Source organism: Schistocerca americana, chromosome X (assembly GCF_021461395.2).
Source record: "Schistocerca americana isolate TAMUIC-IGC-003095 chromosome X, iqSchAmer2.1, whole genome shotgun sequence".
NCBI lineage: Eukaryota > Metazoa > Arthropoda > Insecta > Orthoptera > Acrididae > Schistocerca > Schistocerca americana.
Window position 1 is genome coordinate 570,864,398 of NC_060130.1, and position 15,912 is coordinate 570,880,309.

General features: G+C 42.2%; 1 protein-coding gene across 1 annotated transcript in view; it reads right to left on the reverse strand.

Annotated features, from left to right (window-relative positions):
* Positions 1-2,225: 2,225 nt before the first annotated feature.
* LOC124556181 overlaps positions 2,226-15,912 on the reverse strand; it is a 659,170-nt gene continuing 645,483 nt past the window's right edge. The window contains exon 8 of the mRNA XM_047130177.1: positions 2,226-2,404. Within this exon, the coding sequence (XP_046986133.1) occupies positions 2,226-2,404 (179 nt within the window). The remainder of the gene's footprint in view (positions 2,405-15,912) is intronic.

Consider the following 15,912-nt stretch of genomic DNA (forward strand, 5'->3'; position numbering starts at 1 on the left):
CGTAATACATGGAATGGTCAGCGGAAATACGATATTCAGCCATTGCAGATTTGTTGGGCTGTTGAACGTAGGTGTGTCGCTGATGTTCGATGCACCGTTCTTGCGCAATATGTGTTGTATTTCTATCTAACTTCTACCACAGATACAAGTAATATCATAAATACCTACCTTTCACTGATCCCAGAAGAGTTGTTGTCTTTCCGGTGGGCCGAAGATCCCATCGACTTTATGCTTCTTCGTTGTTCCGGCAATTTTTGAAGAAAAAGCTTCCGCCTTCCAGTCACGACTTCACCATGGACGAGTGCCGGGCATATCAATACGAACCCGAGACAAAGGATCAGAGCAAGCTGTGGAAAGCTGTGGATTCACTACAGCTGAACCAGGCGAGCATCTAGCCCTCATAAGGCAGCGTAATGATGAGTAAATTTAGGATATGTCACGGTGTGTTGCTAACAAATTATGTTCGTAAATGACAAACCATCACTGGAGCTCGTTACCCCTATCTTCTTACCAGATTAATGGAGGCTGTGAAGGCGAAGCGACGCAGGAAGTTGTGAGGGGGGTTGCCTTTGCTCCGCGACAATGCCACAGCACATTCTGCACAGGGCACAGACACATTTGCTGCTTCTTTGGCCTATCAGAATTTACTTCCCATGAAGTATTCTCCTAACATTACACCGAATAACTTCTTCCTCCTTCATCAGGTAAGAAAACCGTTGAGTGGTAGTGCTTGTAGAACGATGACGAGACGATTTTCCAGTTGGAAAGTTTACTGAATAAATTTTTGATAGTGGAACAGCTACAAGTGTTTTGTAAATTGTTGATGATTGAAAATACCGCTACAATTGTATTAATTTTTATCACTGAAGTTTTGTCACAATACTCCTGTGCTGCTATTTTTGTAGTGATATTTTTAATTTCCTTATGCGTCTTGCACACAAAACCAATTTCACAACAGTTTGATCTGTAAAGATTTTGTGTTCGTTATTTTACTGGTTTAAACTTAGGTTATTGTATTTCCTTATCCGTATTGCGTATACTGCTCATTTTCCATCAGCTTCGCTCTGTGAAGGCTTCCGTATTCGTTGATTTTAGTTGTTTACCTTAGGTTTCATTTACTTTTTGGTTACCTTCGATTTTGTCGAATGTGTTCTTTATTGAGTATCCATCTCTTGTACAGGTTCTGTCACCTTCAATGGATTACTGTTTTGTCACCATCTCCTTTATTTTGGTTTCTATTTGGCTCGTGTTGTGCGCGACTTGCACTGTGTTTACTTGAGTGCAACTCGTAGTCACCTTATTCAGTCTTCGTTCTGTTAATAGTCGGGACACATCGGAACTCTCTGCGAGTAACTGGTGTGTGCCAGACGTGCGTGGTTACGTCAATTTTTGACACTTCATTACTTAATTTTGGATTTTTTGATAGAGCTTTCTTCCTTTACAGTTACGTCAGTTAGCGGCGTTCAGTGACACCGCTGTACAAACTTGGCATCGGTTGGGTCTTTCGTAAGCGTAGTAGTACAGCTTTTAGCCTTTCTCCTCAGCTTTTGGCTAGTTTTTAATCGTCTTTTATTTGAGTTTACTTAGACTTCTGGCCCTCGCCGACGCTTACAACTCATGGTGGGGCTACGTCGGATACATCTCAAAGGTGGTTCCAGCGCGGACCCTTTTCCATGCGCCCTCTAATGAACCATGTAGGATGGACGCACTACCTGTTAATTTACCGTAGATGTGTACATTTAGGGCTGTTGTGTGATACGTTTAAGATTTATATTTTTGGACTTCTTTGTTTTTAGTAATGGTAGCTTTTTTTAATGATTCTTGGTGTTTAGAGAACTGACTTCATTTCAATTTACAGTGAGTGGCACCTGAAGATGAGACTGAGGCCCCGAAACCGCGCTGTGGAAGAAACGTTAGAAATAAAAATTAACACATCTTAAATTGTATTTTGAAATCACAAACAGTTTACTGAATAGCCGAAACGCAGACTTCTACAACCAAGATTTCAGTGAAGTCATTAGTCATTGGAAAAAATGTGTCGTATTGAAGGGTGAAAATGTGGAGAGGGACTCACATCATCATCAAGTTTCACGGTTGCAGGTCAATTTTTTGTTAGGTGGTGATTAATACTCCTTGACAATTCGTCACATAACTACACAATACGCATTTACTGTGAAATAATTTATTGAGAAAGCTGTTTACAAAAGGGTCGAGTGACGCTGCGGCTACTTGTTGGCCCAGTGCGCCATGTGCGCCTGCTCGAGCTTCTTGCTGGACCAGTCGCGGCGCCGGAGCGCCAGCTTGCGGAAGTCGCCCAGTGCGGGGCCGTACAGCTGCGGCGCCTCGGCCTCAGACTGCGAGAACAGCGCCGAGTGCGTCAGCCGCCGGCGCGCCGCCGACCCGCCTGCGCAAACACACACAGCCACAGCTCGCCTCTCTCCCGCGGCTCCGCCATCTCAAAGCGCGCTGCCAGTCGCAAGCGTAGCTGCACCCCCAGGGACATTCCGCTTTCAGAGTTTTTTGAGACGACATAGACTGAATAAAAATTAGCGGGTATTTAACAGGAACAGAACGTGGTGGCGCAGTGGCTAGCACACTGGACTCACATTGGAGGAGACGATAGTTCAAATCCTCGTCCGTCTATTTAGATATGGGTTTCCCGTGATTTCCCTACATCGTTCCGGGCTTAGAGCTGTGTTCTACTAAAATTACGGTTCGGTAGTTTTGGTACACTACATAAACGACGTGGAAAATGGTAGGATTACCGGCAGTATTGGTAGCGTTGCTAGGCAAAGAAACCTAAGTGAGTGTGTGTGAGAGAAAATAACCGAACACCATTTAGTGTTAGTCCACTGCGTACATTACATCCTTGCAAAATACAAACTGCAATTTATAAGTGAGAAAAATTAGTTGATCAATGGCAAAAGTTTCCTGTTATCCTTGATAAATGCGAAACATGTTCATGAATAACAGAAACACGATTTATATAAGCTCCACGAAGCAATGAGGTGATGTTTTATATGTTTCTGTTATGCGCTTGTTTCAATTTTACCTTTTTCTTTTCTTTTGAGCAAATTGCGTTTTCTAGAGCTACATGATAAATCTGTATTGGTACAACATCCACTGTTTCTACATCTACATCTACATCTACATCCATGCTCCGCAAGCCAGCTAAAGGTGTGTGGCGGAGGGTACTTTGAGTAGCTCTATCGGTTCTCCCTTCTATTCCAGTCTCGTACTGTTCGTAGAAAGAAAGATTGTCGGAATGCCTCTGTGTGGTCTCTAATCTCTCTGATTTTATCCTCATGGTCTCTTCGCGAGATATACGTAGGAGGGAGCAATATACTGTTGTCTCCTCGGTGAAGGTATGTTCTCAAAATTTCAACAAAAGCCCATACCGAGCTACTGAGCGTCTCTCCTGCAAAGTCTTCCACTAGAGTTTATCTGTCATCTCCGTAACGCTTTCGCGATTACCAAATGATCCTGTAACGAAGCGCGCTGCTCTCCATTGGATCTTCTCTATCTCTTCTATCACCCCATCTGGTACGGGTCCCACGCTGGTGACCACTATTCAAGCAGTGGGCGAACAAGTGTACTATAACCTACTTCCTTTGTTTTCGGATTGCATTTCCTTAGGATTCTTCCAATGAATCTCAGCCTGGCATCTGCTTTACCGACGATCAACTTTATATGATCATTCCATTTTAAATCACTCCAATTGCCTACTCCCAGATAATTTATGGAATTAAATCCTTCCTCATGGCTACTCCCATAAAATTTATGGAATTAACTGTTTCCATTTCATGACCTGTTATATTGTAGCTAAATGATAAAGGATCTTTCACCCTACGTATTCGCAGCACATTACACTTGTCTACATTGAGATTCAATTGCCATTCCCTGCACCATGCGTCAATTCGTTGCAAATCCTCCTGCATTTCAGTACAATTTTCCACTGTTACAAACTCTCGATATACCACAGCATCATCTGCAAAAAGCCTCAGTGAACTTCCAGTGTTATCCACAAGGTCATTTATATATAATGCGAATAGCAATGGTCCTTCGACACTCCCCTGCGGCACACCTGAAATCACTCTTACTTCGGAAGACTTCTCTCCATTCAGAATGACATGCTGCGTTCTGTTATCTAGGAATTCTTCAATACAATCACACAAGTGGTCTAACAGTCCATATGCACTTACTTCGTTCATTAGACGACTGTGGGGAACTGTATCGAACGCCTTGCGGAAGTCAAGAAACACGGCATCTACCTATCTACCTGGGAACCCGTGTCAATGGCCGGCCGGAGTGGCCGTGCGGTTCTGGGCGCTACAGTCTGGAGCCGAGCGACCGCTACGGTCGCGGGTTCGAATCCTGCCTCGGGCATGGATGTGTGTGATGTCCTTAAGTTAGTTAGGTTTAAGTAGTTGTAAGTTCTAGGGGACTAATGACCACAGCAGTTGAGTCCCATAGTGCTCAGAGCCATTTTTTATACTCGAACATAATACGTGTTCCAGAATTCTACAACTGATCGACGTTAGAGATATAGGTCTATAGTTCTGCACATCTGTTCGACGTCCCTTCTTAAAAACGGGGATGACCTTTGCCCTTTTCCAGACCTTTGGATCGCTACGTTCTTCTAGAGACCTACGGTACACCGCTGCAAGAAGGGGCGCAAGTTCCTTCGCGTACTCTGCATAAAATCGAACTGGTATCCCATAAGGTCCAGCGGCCTTTCCTCTTTTGAGCGATTTTAATTGTTTCTCTATCCCTCTGTCGTCCATTTCGATATCTACCATTTTGTCACCTGTGCGACAATCTATAGAAGGAACTACAGTGCAGTCTTCCTCTGTGAAACAGCTTAGGAAAAAGACATTTAGTATTTCGGCCTTTAGTCTGTCATCTTCTGTTTCAGAATCATTTGGGCCACAGAGTGTTTGGACATTTTGTTTTGATCCACCTACCACTTTGACATAAGACCAAAATTTCTTAGGATTTTCTGCCAAGTCAGTACATAGAACTTTACTTTCGAACTCATTGAACGCCTCTCGCATAGCCCTCCTTACATTACATTTCGCTTCGTGTAATTTCTGTTTGTCTGCAAGGCTTTGGCTATGTTTATGTTTGCTGTGAAGTTCCCTTTGCTTCCGCAGCAGTTTTCTAAATGGGTTGTTGTACCACGGTGGCTCTTTTCCATCTCTTACGATCTGGCTTGGCACATATTCATCCAACGCATATTGTACGATGGTTTTGGACTTTGTCCACTGATCCTCAACACTATCTGTACTTGAGACAAAACTTTTGTGTTGAGCCGTCAAGTACTCTTAAATCAGCTTATTGTCACTTTTGCTAAACAGAAAAATTTTCCTACCTTTTTTAATATTTCTATTTACGGCTGAAATCATCGGTGCAGTAACCGCTTTATGATGGCTAATTCCCTGTTCTGCGTTAACTGTTTCAAATAGTTCGGGTCTGTTTGTCTTCAGAGTGCCTAATATGTTATCACCACGAGTCGGTTCTATGTTTAACTGCCAAAGGTAGTTTTCAGATAGTGCACTTAAAAAGATTTCACTGGATTCTTTGTCCCGGCCTCCCGTTATAAACGTTTGAGTCTCCCAGTCTATATCCGGCAAATTAAAATCTCCACCCAGAACTATAACATGGTCGGGAAATCTACTCGAAATATCTTCCAAATTTTCCTTCACGTGCTCTGCCACTACAGCTGCTGAGCCAGGGGGCCCATAGAGACATCCAATTACCATGTTTGAGCCTGCTTTAATAGAGACCTTCACCCAAATTAATTCACGTTTCGGATCTCCGTCAATTTCCTTCGATACTATTGCACTTCTTATCGCTATAAACACGCCTCCCCCTTCACTGTCCAACCTGTCTCTGCGGTATACATTCCAATCTGAGTTTAGAATTTCATTACTGTTTATATCTGGTTTCAACCAACTTTCTGTCCCTAGTACTATGTGGGAGTTGTGACCGTTTGTTAATGAGAGCAGTTCTGGGACCTTTCTATAGACGCTCCTGTAGTTTATTATTAGCACACTAATATTGTTATTCCCTGTTGCGTTTTGCCTAGTACTACCTTGTCGCGTCTCAGGAGACGTCTTGTCGGGCCTAGGGAGGGAAATCTCTAACCTGAAAAACCCACACGTGCACTCCACTCGTAATCCGCTACACTTGTAGCCGCTTCCTGCGTGTAGTGCACGCGTGACCTATTCAGGGGGACCCTACATTTCTCCACCCAATAGCGGAGGTCGAGAAATTTGCACCCTAGATTTCCACAGAATCGTCTGAGCCTCTGGTTTAAGCCTTCCACTCGGCTCCAAACCAGAGGACTTCGATCGGTTCTGGGAACGATACTGCAAATAGTTAGCTCAGATTCTACCCCTCGAGCGAGGCTTTCCGCCTTCACCAACTCCGCCAACCGCCTGTAGGAACTGAGGATGACCTCTGAAACCAGACGGCAGGAGTCACTGGTACCGACATGAGCAACAATTTGCAGTCGGGTGCACCCAGTGCTCTCTATCGCCGCCGGCAGGGCCTCCTCCACATCTCGGATGAGACCCCCCAGCAAGCAGACAGAGTGAACACTGGCCTTCTTCCCCGATCTTTCCGCTATTTCCCTAAGGGGCTCCATCACCCGCCAAACGTTGGAACTCCGAATCACTAATAAACCCCTCCCCCCGTGTGCCTGCTCGGACCTTGCTGAAGGAGCGGTCATATGTCCACTCACAGGGTGAGCGGACGATGCCACTCGGCTAGCCTCCACATTGACCCTCCGCCTCGTGCGCCTCGAACGCCGCTGAACCCGCCACTCCCCTTGGGGAGAGGGTGGCCCAACCGCGCCCGGTACGCGCGAAGATGTCTTGACAGCAGGGACTGTGGGCGAAGCATGTAACACCTGGGCTGTACCATGCGACGCACCAGACTCCCCACTGCCGCTACACTCCGAGGCGGCAGCCTGAAGACGGCTGACAGCGGCCATCAACACGTTCAGCTGTTCGCGAACAGTGGCCAGCTCCTCCTGCGTCCGTACACAGCAGTCACACATCCTATCCATCCTAAGAAATGAATTTACTGTAGAGAGTTAATCAATAGTTAACTAGAGTGCTAATTCACTAAAGGCGGCTGATAGTTGACTAAACTGTGGTTACTAGACACTTCTTGTTGAAAACAATGAAAATAAGCATTACCTGTCTCTCGACTGTATTCAAAACAAACGATAGCACTACTGGCACTACAGCTGACTAAAGGGACTCTCTCTGACTGTATTCAAAACAAACACGAAATCTATGGAACAATATTACTAGTACTCGAAAATTAAAGCTTCCTAGAAACAAAAACACACGGAAGAAGAAGTGAAACGTAAGAAAAATACAGTTAATACTTAAATTAACGTAGCTTGCTGCACAGCATATATGAAGCAGACGGCAGTTACGACGTTACAAATCAACAATTTTCGACTAAAACTTGTACTAAACACTGACAACTTCAATTTTCCTATAAATATTGTTCACTTCTAAGTAAAAGTCTGGAGGATAACCATGTAAAGCAAAAATGTTCCCTGCAATACGTCGCCAATTAAATATCATCACTCAGTTTGTAGGCAGTTTACTACTTACCGTTTCCAGGGGAACCTAGTAATACATTTAAGGTGAGTTAGAATGGCAATTTTTTTCACGTTTTCGTATATTTATCTCACAAAATTTACAATTTTCCGAATAAAATTATATATGTGGTGGGTCTTGTCCAGAAGAGGATGGGCACCAGGTTGAAGAATTTGAAACAATGTTTGAGAGACAAGAAACTTTATGATGGTAAAACAATAAGAGGCAGGCTGACAGACGAAATGATTGATGAACTATTGCAGTATTATGGGATGGCCATTAGAAATGATACTGAGAATTTGTTGAAAATGAAGCAGGCAATGTGGGCTACCTTCTTCCACAAGCTGTCAACTGATGAAAAACCAGTACACCGCCTTTGCCCTCCTAGACTTCATTCATAGTGCAATTACCGCAATGCCCAGTACTCAAACAGTTCATACAGTTATAAACATTCCATCACAGCAGCAGTCATGGATATCATAAACCTATTTAAAGGGTCCTGGCAAACCCTAAATTAATGAAGAAGACTCAAATGGTCAGACTCAAAATCCCGATGAGTCGCTGAATAATCCTATATGGACTCACTTACCAAAAAATGTTTTTGTTGGAATGAAGACACTAAAGTGGGGGGTCAGTGATGTTGTTATTGTTTTTTATGATGGCAATATTGGTAGGGTGAAAATGCTACAGCCTATGGGAATTAATCCTGGAGCAAACTGCATCAGAGATGTGAACGGATGGACAAGGTTCGCATTGATAAAGCAGAGTATGCAGCACAGTTGGCCAGTAAGGAGTCGAGAAAGAAGAAAAGAAGAAAAAACTTGGAAAAAGATCGAGTATGGTGCAGAGTGCTTCTGAGTGAATAAAAAAAAAAATTAAGCATATATTAAGTGAGTTACAGGCTTTTGAAATTTTAGAAGCCGTTTCTGAAAATTTAAATTTTCTGCTGCATTTTTCTGTGAATCTCAGAAATCACTTCGAGTAGAGTATTCAAATTTTCAGGTAGTAATAACATACATATCCTAGGTCTACTGAACTAAAAGAAGAACATAACGTTATGTATAATTAAAATTGTATAGGATAACGTACAAAAAAGTACACCCAATTTTAACTGTGTAATTAAAAAAATGTATTTTCGAAAGCAGAGGTTGAAATGCAATTATTTTAGTTCAGTACACTCATAACATACAGTTTAATGTCCTGGAAAAGTTTCATGTCAATGTCTACTGTGGTTCCTGAAATACAGGGAAGCCAAATCACTAAATTTAACATTTCGAGATAGGGCGTTCCAACTATCCTTAACGCATACGCAGCCAAAGCTATCGAAATGAGGTAACGCCCGATATGTAACACACCTAACGTACAGGTAACGCGAGTAGAATATAAACTGAACAAAGGCTTTTGAGAAAGCTACCGTAGTCTTCGTTTATTTACGACAGTCTACGGTAGCCTGAGGTAGTTCTACAACTCAACTCCAGGCAAATGCCGGGATGGTTCCTGTGAAAAGGCACACCCCAGCCGATTTCCTTCCCCATCCTTGAAACATTCAGATCGTGTGTTCCACTCTGTCTCTAATGACATCGATGTCGACGGGATGTTGAACCCTATTCTTCCACTTTTCGTTTCTTTTCTTAGCCAGTATAAGCAATCTGTATTACATAACGGATAGTGCGGTGCACTGTTCCAGTTGCAAGTTCTCTATTTAACAGGTTTCAGTGCAATATAAATTTGGTTTGCAATAATTTCATTGAAAATTTTAAAACTTTGTCATAATCTACTCACTAAAAGGAATGATCTTTTGTTGAAGATTTAACACAATAAGACAAGTATTACCGCTAGATACCGTGTATGCCTTGAGGCAGTGTAATTCACGGCACGTAAATTACCCACGCTATACTCGTCCAGTGCCTGAAAATTAGAGCATTATCGAATTCCAACAAACTTTACACATGCGAGGGTGTGCTCAAAAGTAATGCCTCTGAACTTTTTATGTGAATATTCTCAAAACTTTTTATATAAAACAAACGTTATTAACGTTTTACACCTTCATTCTTCTTGTCTACAAATTTGCAGTCATTTGCCGCTATAGGGCTCCAAACTATAACGTCTTACAAGGAGGTGTGTGACGTAACTACGATAGTGTGCGGAACAAAGCATGTTGTAACTGAGTTTCGAATTCAAAGAGTTCGTCCGCACATGGAGCACCCTCTGCTTCAGCATGACATTGAGAGATCACACACGAGTGCTGTGACATTGCAACAGGCCGACGCCAAGCGTTCACTGTCATAGATCATCCTGTATACAGTCCCGACTTGGATCCATCCGATTTTCATCTTTTCCCAAAACATGAGGAACGCCTCTGAGGACTTCACTCTGACAGTGATGAAGCGGTGCAATCAGAGGTGAGGCTTTGGCTCCGTGAACAGGGTCAAACATTCTACAGTGAGGGTATCAACAAACTGGAAAAATGTGTTCGTCACCAGGATGACTATGCTGAGAGATAGATATGTAGCCACGAAGAATAAAGATCTAGAATGTTAATAACTTTCGTGTTATTATAAAAACCTTAAAAGTTTTCACACAAAAAATTTGGAGGTATTATTTTTCAGCACGCCATCGTAATTCCAAAACTTAACGAAAATGTTTCTCGGAGGGCTATTACATTTTCGCTCTTCACGTAATAAAACTTTAGCATTAAGCATGACGTTTTAATTTTGTACTAATTTACTACCAACTCAACTGCAGAGGGAAAATTTCACTCAGGAAACATCCCCCAGGTTGTGGCTAAGTCATGTTTCAGCAATATACTCCACTCCAAGAGTGCTAGTGCCGCAAGTTTCGCAGGAGATCTTCTGTGAAGAAAGGAAAGTATTAGACGAGCTACTGGCGGTAGTAAAGCTGTGAGGACGGGTTGGCAGTCATGCTTGGGTGGCTCAGTGGGTAGACCACTTGTCCGCGGAAAGCAAAGGTCTTGAGTTCCGGTCTCAATCCAGCATACAGTTTTAATCTGCCTGGAAGTTTCATATCTATTATCATTGATAGTCCATAATTTTCTGTAGTATTCTGAGACTTTTTACATGAAGGACCGATCCTCATTAGCTCCCTTCCACGTTGATGGTACCAAAATACATTGCAAACGGCAAACACGATAGACGCAATATGGCACCGACATGTACACTACAACGACCATTTGTGACAGACGAGCCTCAGTACATGAACAACAAGTCAGCTGCCACGATAGTGGAGGGCCTTAACAAACGATAAGAAATGGAATGATCACATAAAATCAGTATCAGGGAAAGCAAATAGAAAGCTTTGATTTGTAAGAAGAGTTCAAAGAAAGTACAGTGCACCTGTAAAGAAAATTGCATGCAAAACCATAGTGCGATCAATCATAAAATACTTTACCAGGTTTTGTATGCAAGTGGAGTTACGACCATAGACAGTGTATTAGGTCAGAGACGGGCTGCTATAATAGTAACTGGCTGAAAGTGTAACACTACTGTATGGGGACTCAAAATGAGAATCTCTGGAAAAAAGACGACTTAGTCCTCGCGAAACGCTGTTGGATAAATTTATAGGCTGTGTTCAGCTTATTGATAGTCATTTGAATAGGACACGAAATCGATAATATTGATACGATATGCCTTCCACCATGCAATCTATATTTGCATGATTTTATATATATATAGTTTTCTCCACAATATTAGTTTCTGAATAAACTAGCGGCCCTCCTCCGCCCCGCACGAGTATCTACGGCGGAAGACTTGTCTGGCGTAGCGATATCGACTGATGAAATCCGTATCAAAATCCCTGTAGCAGTTTCTGACATTCGACTTTACAAACGAACACAAAAACTCGGCGAGAGATTTCCATTCGTTGCAGGTCAGCCAGTTTGAACAAAATATCTGTAAACTACACACACAAACCTTCCTCGTGAAACAGTCCACGTGTCAGTGATAACCATACCACAATCCCCGCAGTAATTACTGAGATTATCTTTCGCATACTGCTAGAGAAGTACAGGGGAGTTAAATACACAGGGTGGTCAGAAACAGTCTGAAAAGCTTGTAAGGGTGCTGCAGGAAACGTTGTGCTCAGAAATAATTGTTAAGAAAGAAATTCGATGAGTTGCTACGTTTCCAGGTTGATCAGCATTTAAGTTAGGCAATCGGGCCGTTGAGCGCTCAAATTCAAACGCCCCACCAGAGTTGGTGTCACCAAACGTGTTTTTCGTTTGGTTTCCTAGAACCGAACAAGAGAAAGACTCAAAGATTGGACATGGGGCAGCAGTGAGGATCGAATCCAAGTCAAAGGTTGAGCAGTCTCGTGTGCTATCATCCACTCTCGGTGAAGAACTGACACTAATTGTATTTAGCGTGCCGCTTGAATTTGCGTAAGCAACAACATGATTGGCTAACTTCAGCACTAATTAAATTGGAAACGGCGCAAGGTATCGAACATCTTTTTTAACAGTCACTCCTCAGAACAACCTACCCTGCAACATCCTTACAAGCTTCTCAGACTGTTTCTGACTACTCTGAGTAGATATGTAGAAGACGTCATGATAATTCTCCTGGCGGTACACGGCTAAACCTGTTTTCGTTTTGCAACTAGACTGAACCACTGCACAGAAGTCATAACGTGTAGTTTTCGGAATATACCCTATAAACATCACTGTGAGGTACACTGTTGGCGCTAACGAAAAGAAACACAGAAAGCGCCCGGAAGATAATTGGTGTTAAGATCATCAGTTAAAAAATTGGGGCTAGATGCTTGACAAAGTCATGAGGACATCATTGATAACCGTTTACCCGTTTAGTCTCTCTTCAGGAACGTTAGGGAATGGCTGAAAATGCACATCAGTTTAAAATGGGGCATCTTTTCACAGAATGTAGTCATTACCCCACTGGTTTTAACGACTCAAGCTTAGGTAGAGACGCCTCTGAGAACGAGCAGACGTAGGAAATCCAAAACGCATTATCTTTCAACGCACATTATTTAACACCTCTAGACAGAACATCCAGTTTACATCCGATCTGAACGTGGCTGTAACAGACTCCGGGAAGAGGTGTGCAATTGGCGACCGAGGAAACAAAATCTTTCTTGTCGTTGTGTCAAGGGTGACTCATATAGTAAAAGGTAAGCGATAAGTGACGACACGATGCGTCTGGAGCCCATACATCCATGGCTGGGTGCCTATACACTCTCCAACACTCACACTTACGACGCTGCCTAAAGAACAGTAAAGGAGTGGTGTTTCCTCATCTGGCGCAGGTCAAACACTTAGGGTTAAGGCAACTACTAACATTACCTTAGTGTTATGGTAATACTATAGATGATAGAAGAGACACCCTACATAACAGTGTTCATATCACAGTAATATTGTTTTCGCGTTTATGAGAACTGCAGGCAACAGTGTGTCTCCTTCCGAATCCGCTCTTTTCGGTTTTATTATCTTATTCCGTCTGTCATCTACGTTTACAATTTACTTCCATATTGTTAGTACCATTGTTGGTAATAGAAGGTGTTAACCTTTTCAGTTACAGCAGTTTCCCTAAATTTTTTGTTGAAAATTTTATAAATGATAGAGGGTCCACCAATGAGTACTTTGACGTAAGAAACTATGGTCTAAAGTAAATATGTAATTGTTCTACCATAACCTTGGGCTCTTTCCTCATAGCAACTACTTGAGACAATAGAACCTGTTCCGTGTGATGACTACCAGTTTCAATACATGTTCAAAACTATTTGAGAGATATAGTGTCCGATTTACCTTGTTCGCCCAAAATAACTGTTTTCTAGTGGGTTAAATGAAAAATTGTTTCAACCAATATTTTTTAACATCACTGGGTAGTTCTTGCTGAGGGTATACATTTTATGTATCCCACAGATGTAGGAGATGTAGGGTAAAGGCTAAATTTTTTAAATGGAACGATGCACAATTTATTTAAGGATACACTTACTCTACCCAAGAGCTATTCAAAAATTATCACATGCATCACTTTTGTCAATAAAACGTAGATGTGGAAGCGATGAATAGTAGACACGTTGTGAAGAAACTGATCTGTTTACTGCCTTGACTGTAAGCATGAAGTACTAGTGTAGTGCTGTGATAGAGGTGTGGGTTTTGTGTATGGTTTCCGGCTCATGTAAACAAAGGTACTCCTCTTCCCCTATTCCCCCCCCCTCCCCCTCACCACACTTCTTGTTGCTTTAGCGAACAGTACAATGCATACCAGTGTAGTCTTGCAGCAGCGTAACTTAGTAACTGAATGGCGGTAGTACACATTGTGAATACAATTTTTGATGTGTAAAGGTGTATGATGTACGAGCATAACGATAAGGTAGAAATGCTGCTGACGTGCTGCAAAGTTTCGTTGACTGGAAATAATTTAGTAACTTGCATTTTAATGTTCAGTACTGTTAGAGAACATATGTTATTATGTTTATTTTGTACTCTACTGTACACGGGAAGTTTAAATGCGGCGTCTCGAAATCGTCGTAGAACACGAACAGACGAAGCTGCAGAGGTCGCTGTGTTTACTGCCGTAGCCATGGATATTCAAGTCAGTACACGACGAAAACAAGTGCCCATCGCATTCTGCAGCGTTATAAATTCTGTCCTTAACATGGACATTTCGCTAAGAACTTCATGGAAATGACCTCAAAAGCAGGATTCAGGTTTGTCAGTGGGCTCAGCAACAACTTCTGACTATTTCTAATTTCTTCTTAGGTGTTCTTTTTAGCGACGCGGCGTCATTCTCCAACAAAGGAATTGTGAATATGGGAAATATGCATTATTGGTCCATCAACAATCCACGACTGCTCGAACACGTAGAGCATCAGCGTCCATGGAACGCTAATGTTTGGTGCGGAATTATTGGAGACACCTTTATTGGACCTTCTTTGTAAGTGTCAACCAAAATGGTAGACAATATGCCCCATTTTTAAGACACAAAATTCCTTTTCTCCTAGACGCCGTACCTCTGAAACAGAGGATAGTCATGTGGTATCAGTATGATGGATGCTCTGCACATAACGCCTTACGAGCACTAATCCTGGACCATAAATACCCTGGTTGGTGGATTTGACGTGGTGGGTCAGTTAGTTGGGCTGCTCGATCTCCGGTCCTTACACCGCTGGGTTTTTTTCTGTGGGGAGCAGTCAAGAATGCTGTCCAGCAAAATGTTCCAGCAACACCAGAGAACATTCAGCAATACATCCGAATGATTTATCGAAAACAAGTTTTCAGTTTTATCGTAAGAATGCATTTTTTATTTGAATCACTATAAACATTTTCCGCACATTCAGTTCAAGTAACAGTGAATTTCACGGGCTTCATTTGGATGTACTTTAAATTATCGTAATTGGACAACGGATAAAGAAAGTTGGATAAAAAATTTCCTTTCCGAGTTCGTGCATTTGTCTGCCTTAGTGCAATATTTTTAACCGATTCTCACAAATACAGAAGTGACGTGCTCTAAAAGCCTCTCAGAAAAACGTGTTTCTTCACATGTTTCGATTTTTTTTACTTTTTACTATTACTTCCCATGTGATGTTACATGATGTCGTCCTTTCAGTAACAAACCCACGCCCAGAAATTTTACTCCATCAGAAAAACTTTTTAGCTATTCAATGCAAAGTAGCAGAGCGTAGAAACTGTACTTTTATATGATAGAAGAGACAAAAGTGGCAAAAGAAGCTTGGCAAAGAAATGAATCCGAAAAATACACTGACTTCTTGTAAACAGAAAGGAAACGAAGACGCTACAGGTGTTTCCTTGCTTTTATAAAGACAGGAGCTAATGAGGAAAACACAAACAAAAAACTGTTTTTGATAACGGCCACGTGTCTGAAACGATACCTGTAGAAGCTAAAGTTAGAAGTGAAACAAACAAAACCACCAGACGGCGTTGAGGTACTGAGAGAATGTCTTTGAAAATCTCCTCAGTAAACTGTTTGGTGTCATATATGATAACGGGAGACTTCCCGAATATTCCGATGACGCGAAAACAACAGCTTTGGAGACTCTAGAGGACGACTAAAACAAGAACGGCATATTTGTTTTGAAGTTGCCTCGTGCCTCATTAATTTCCTGCGGCAATTTCACAATGGGATGCGGAAGTGTTGGAACCTACTTCAAGTAAGCGCTCTATGCAAACCATCTTGGCTACTCGTTTCCTCCCCGTCAGCACAGTATTATATTGTTTAATCACTCCGAGTGTCATTGCTCTGGTGACAGAAAATAATTTCTGCCACAATGCACAGTTAATATAACTGCATCTCATAAG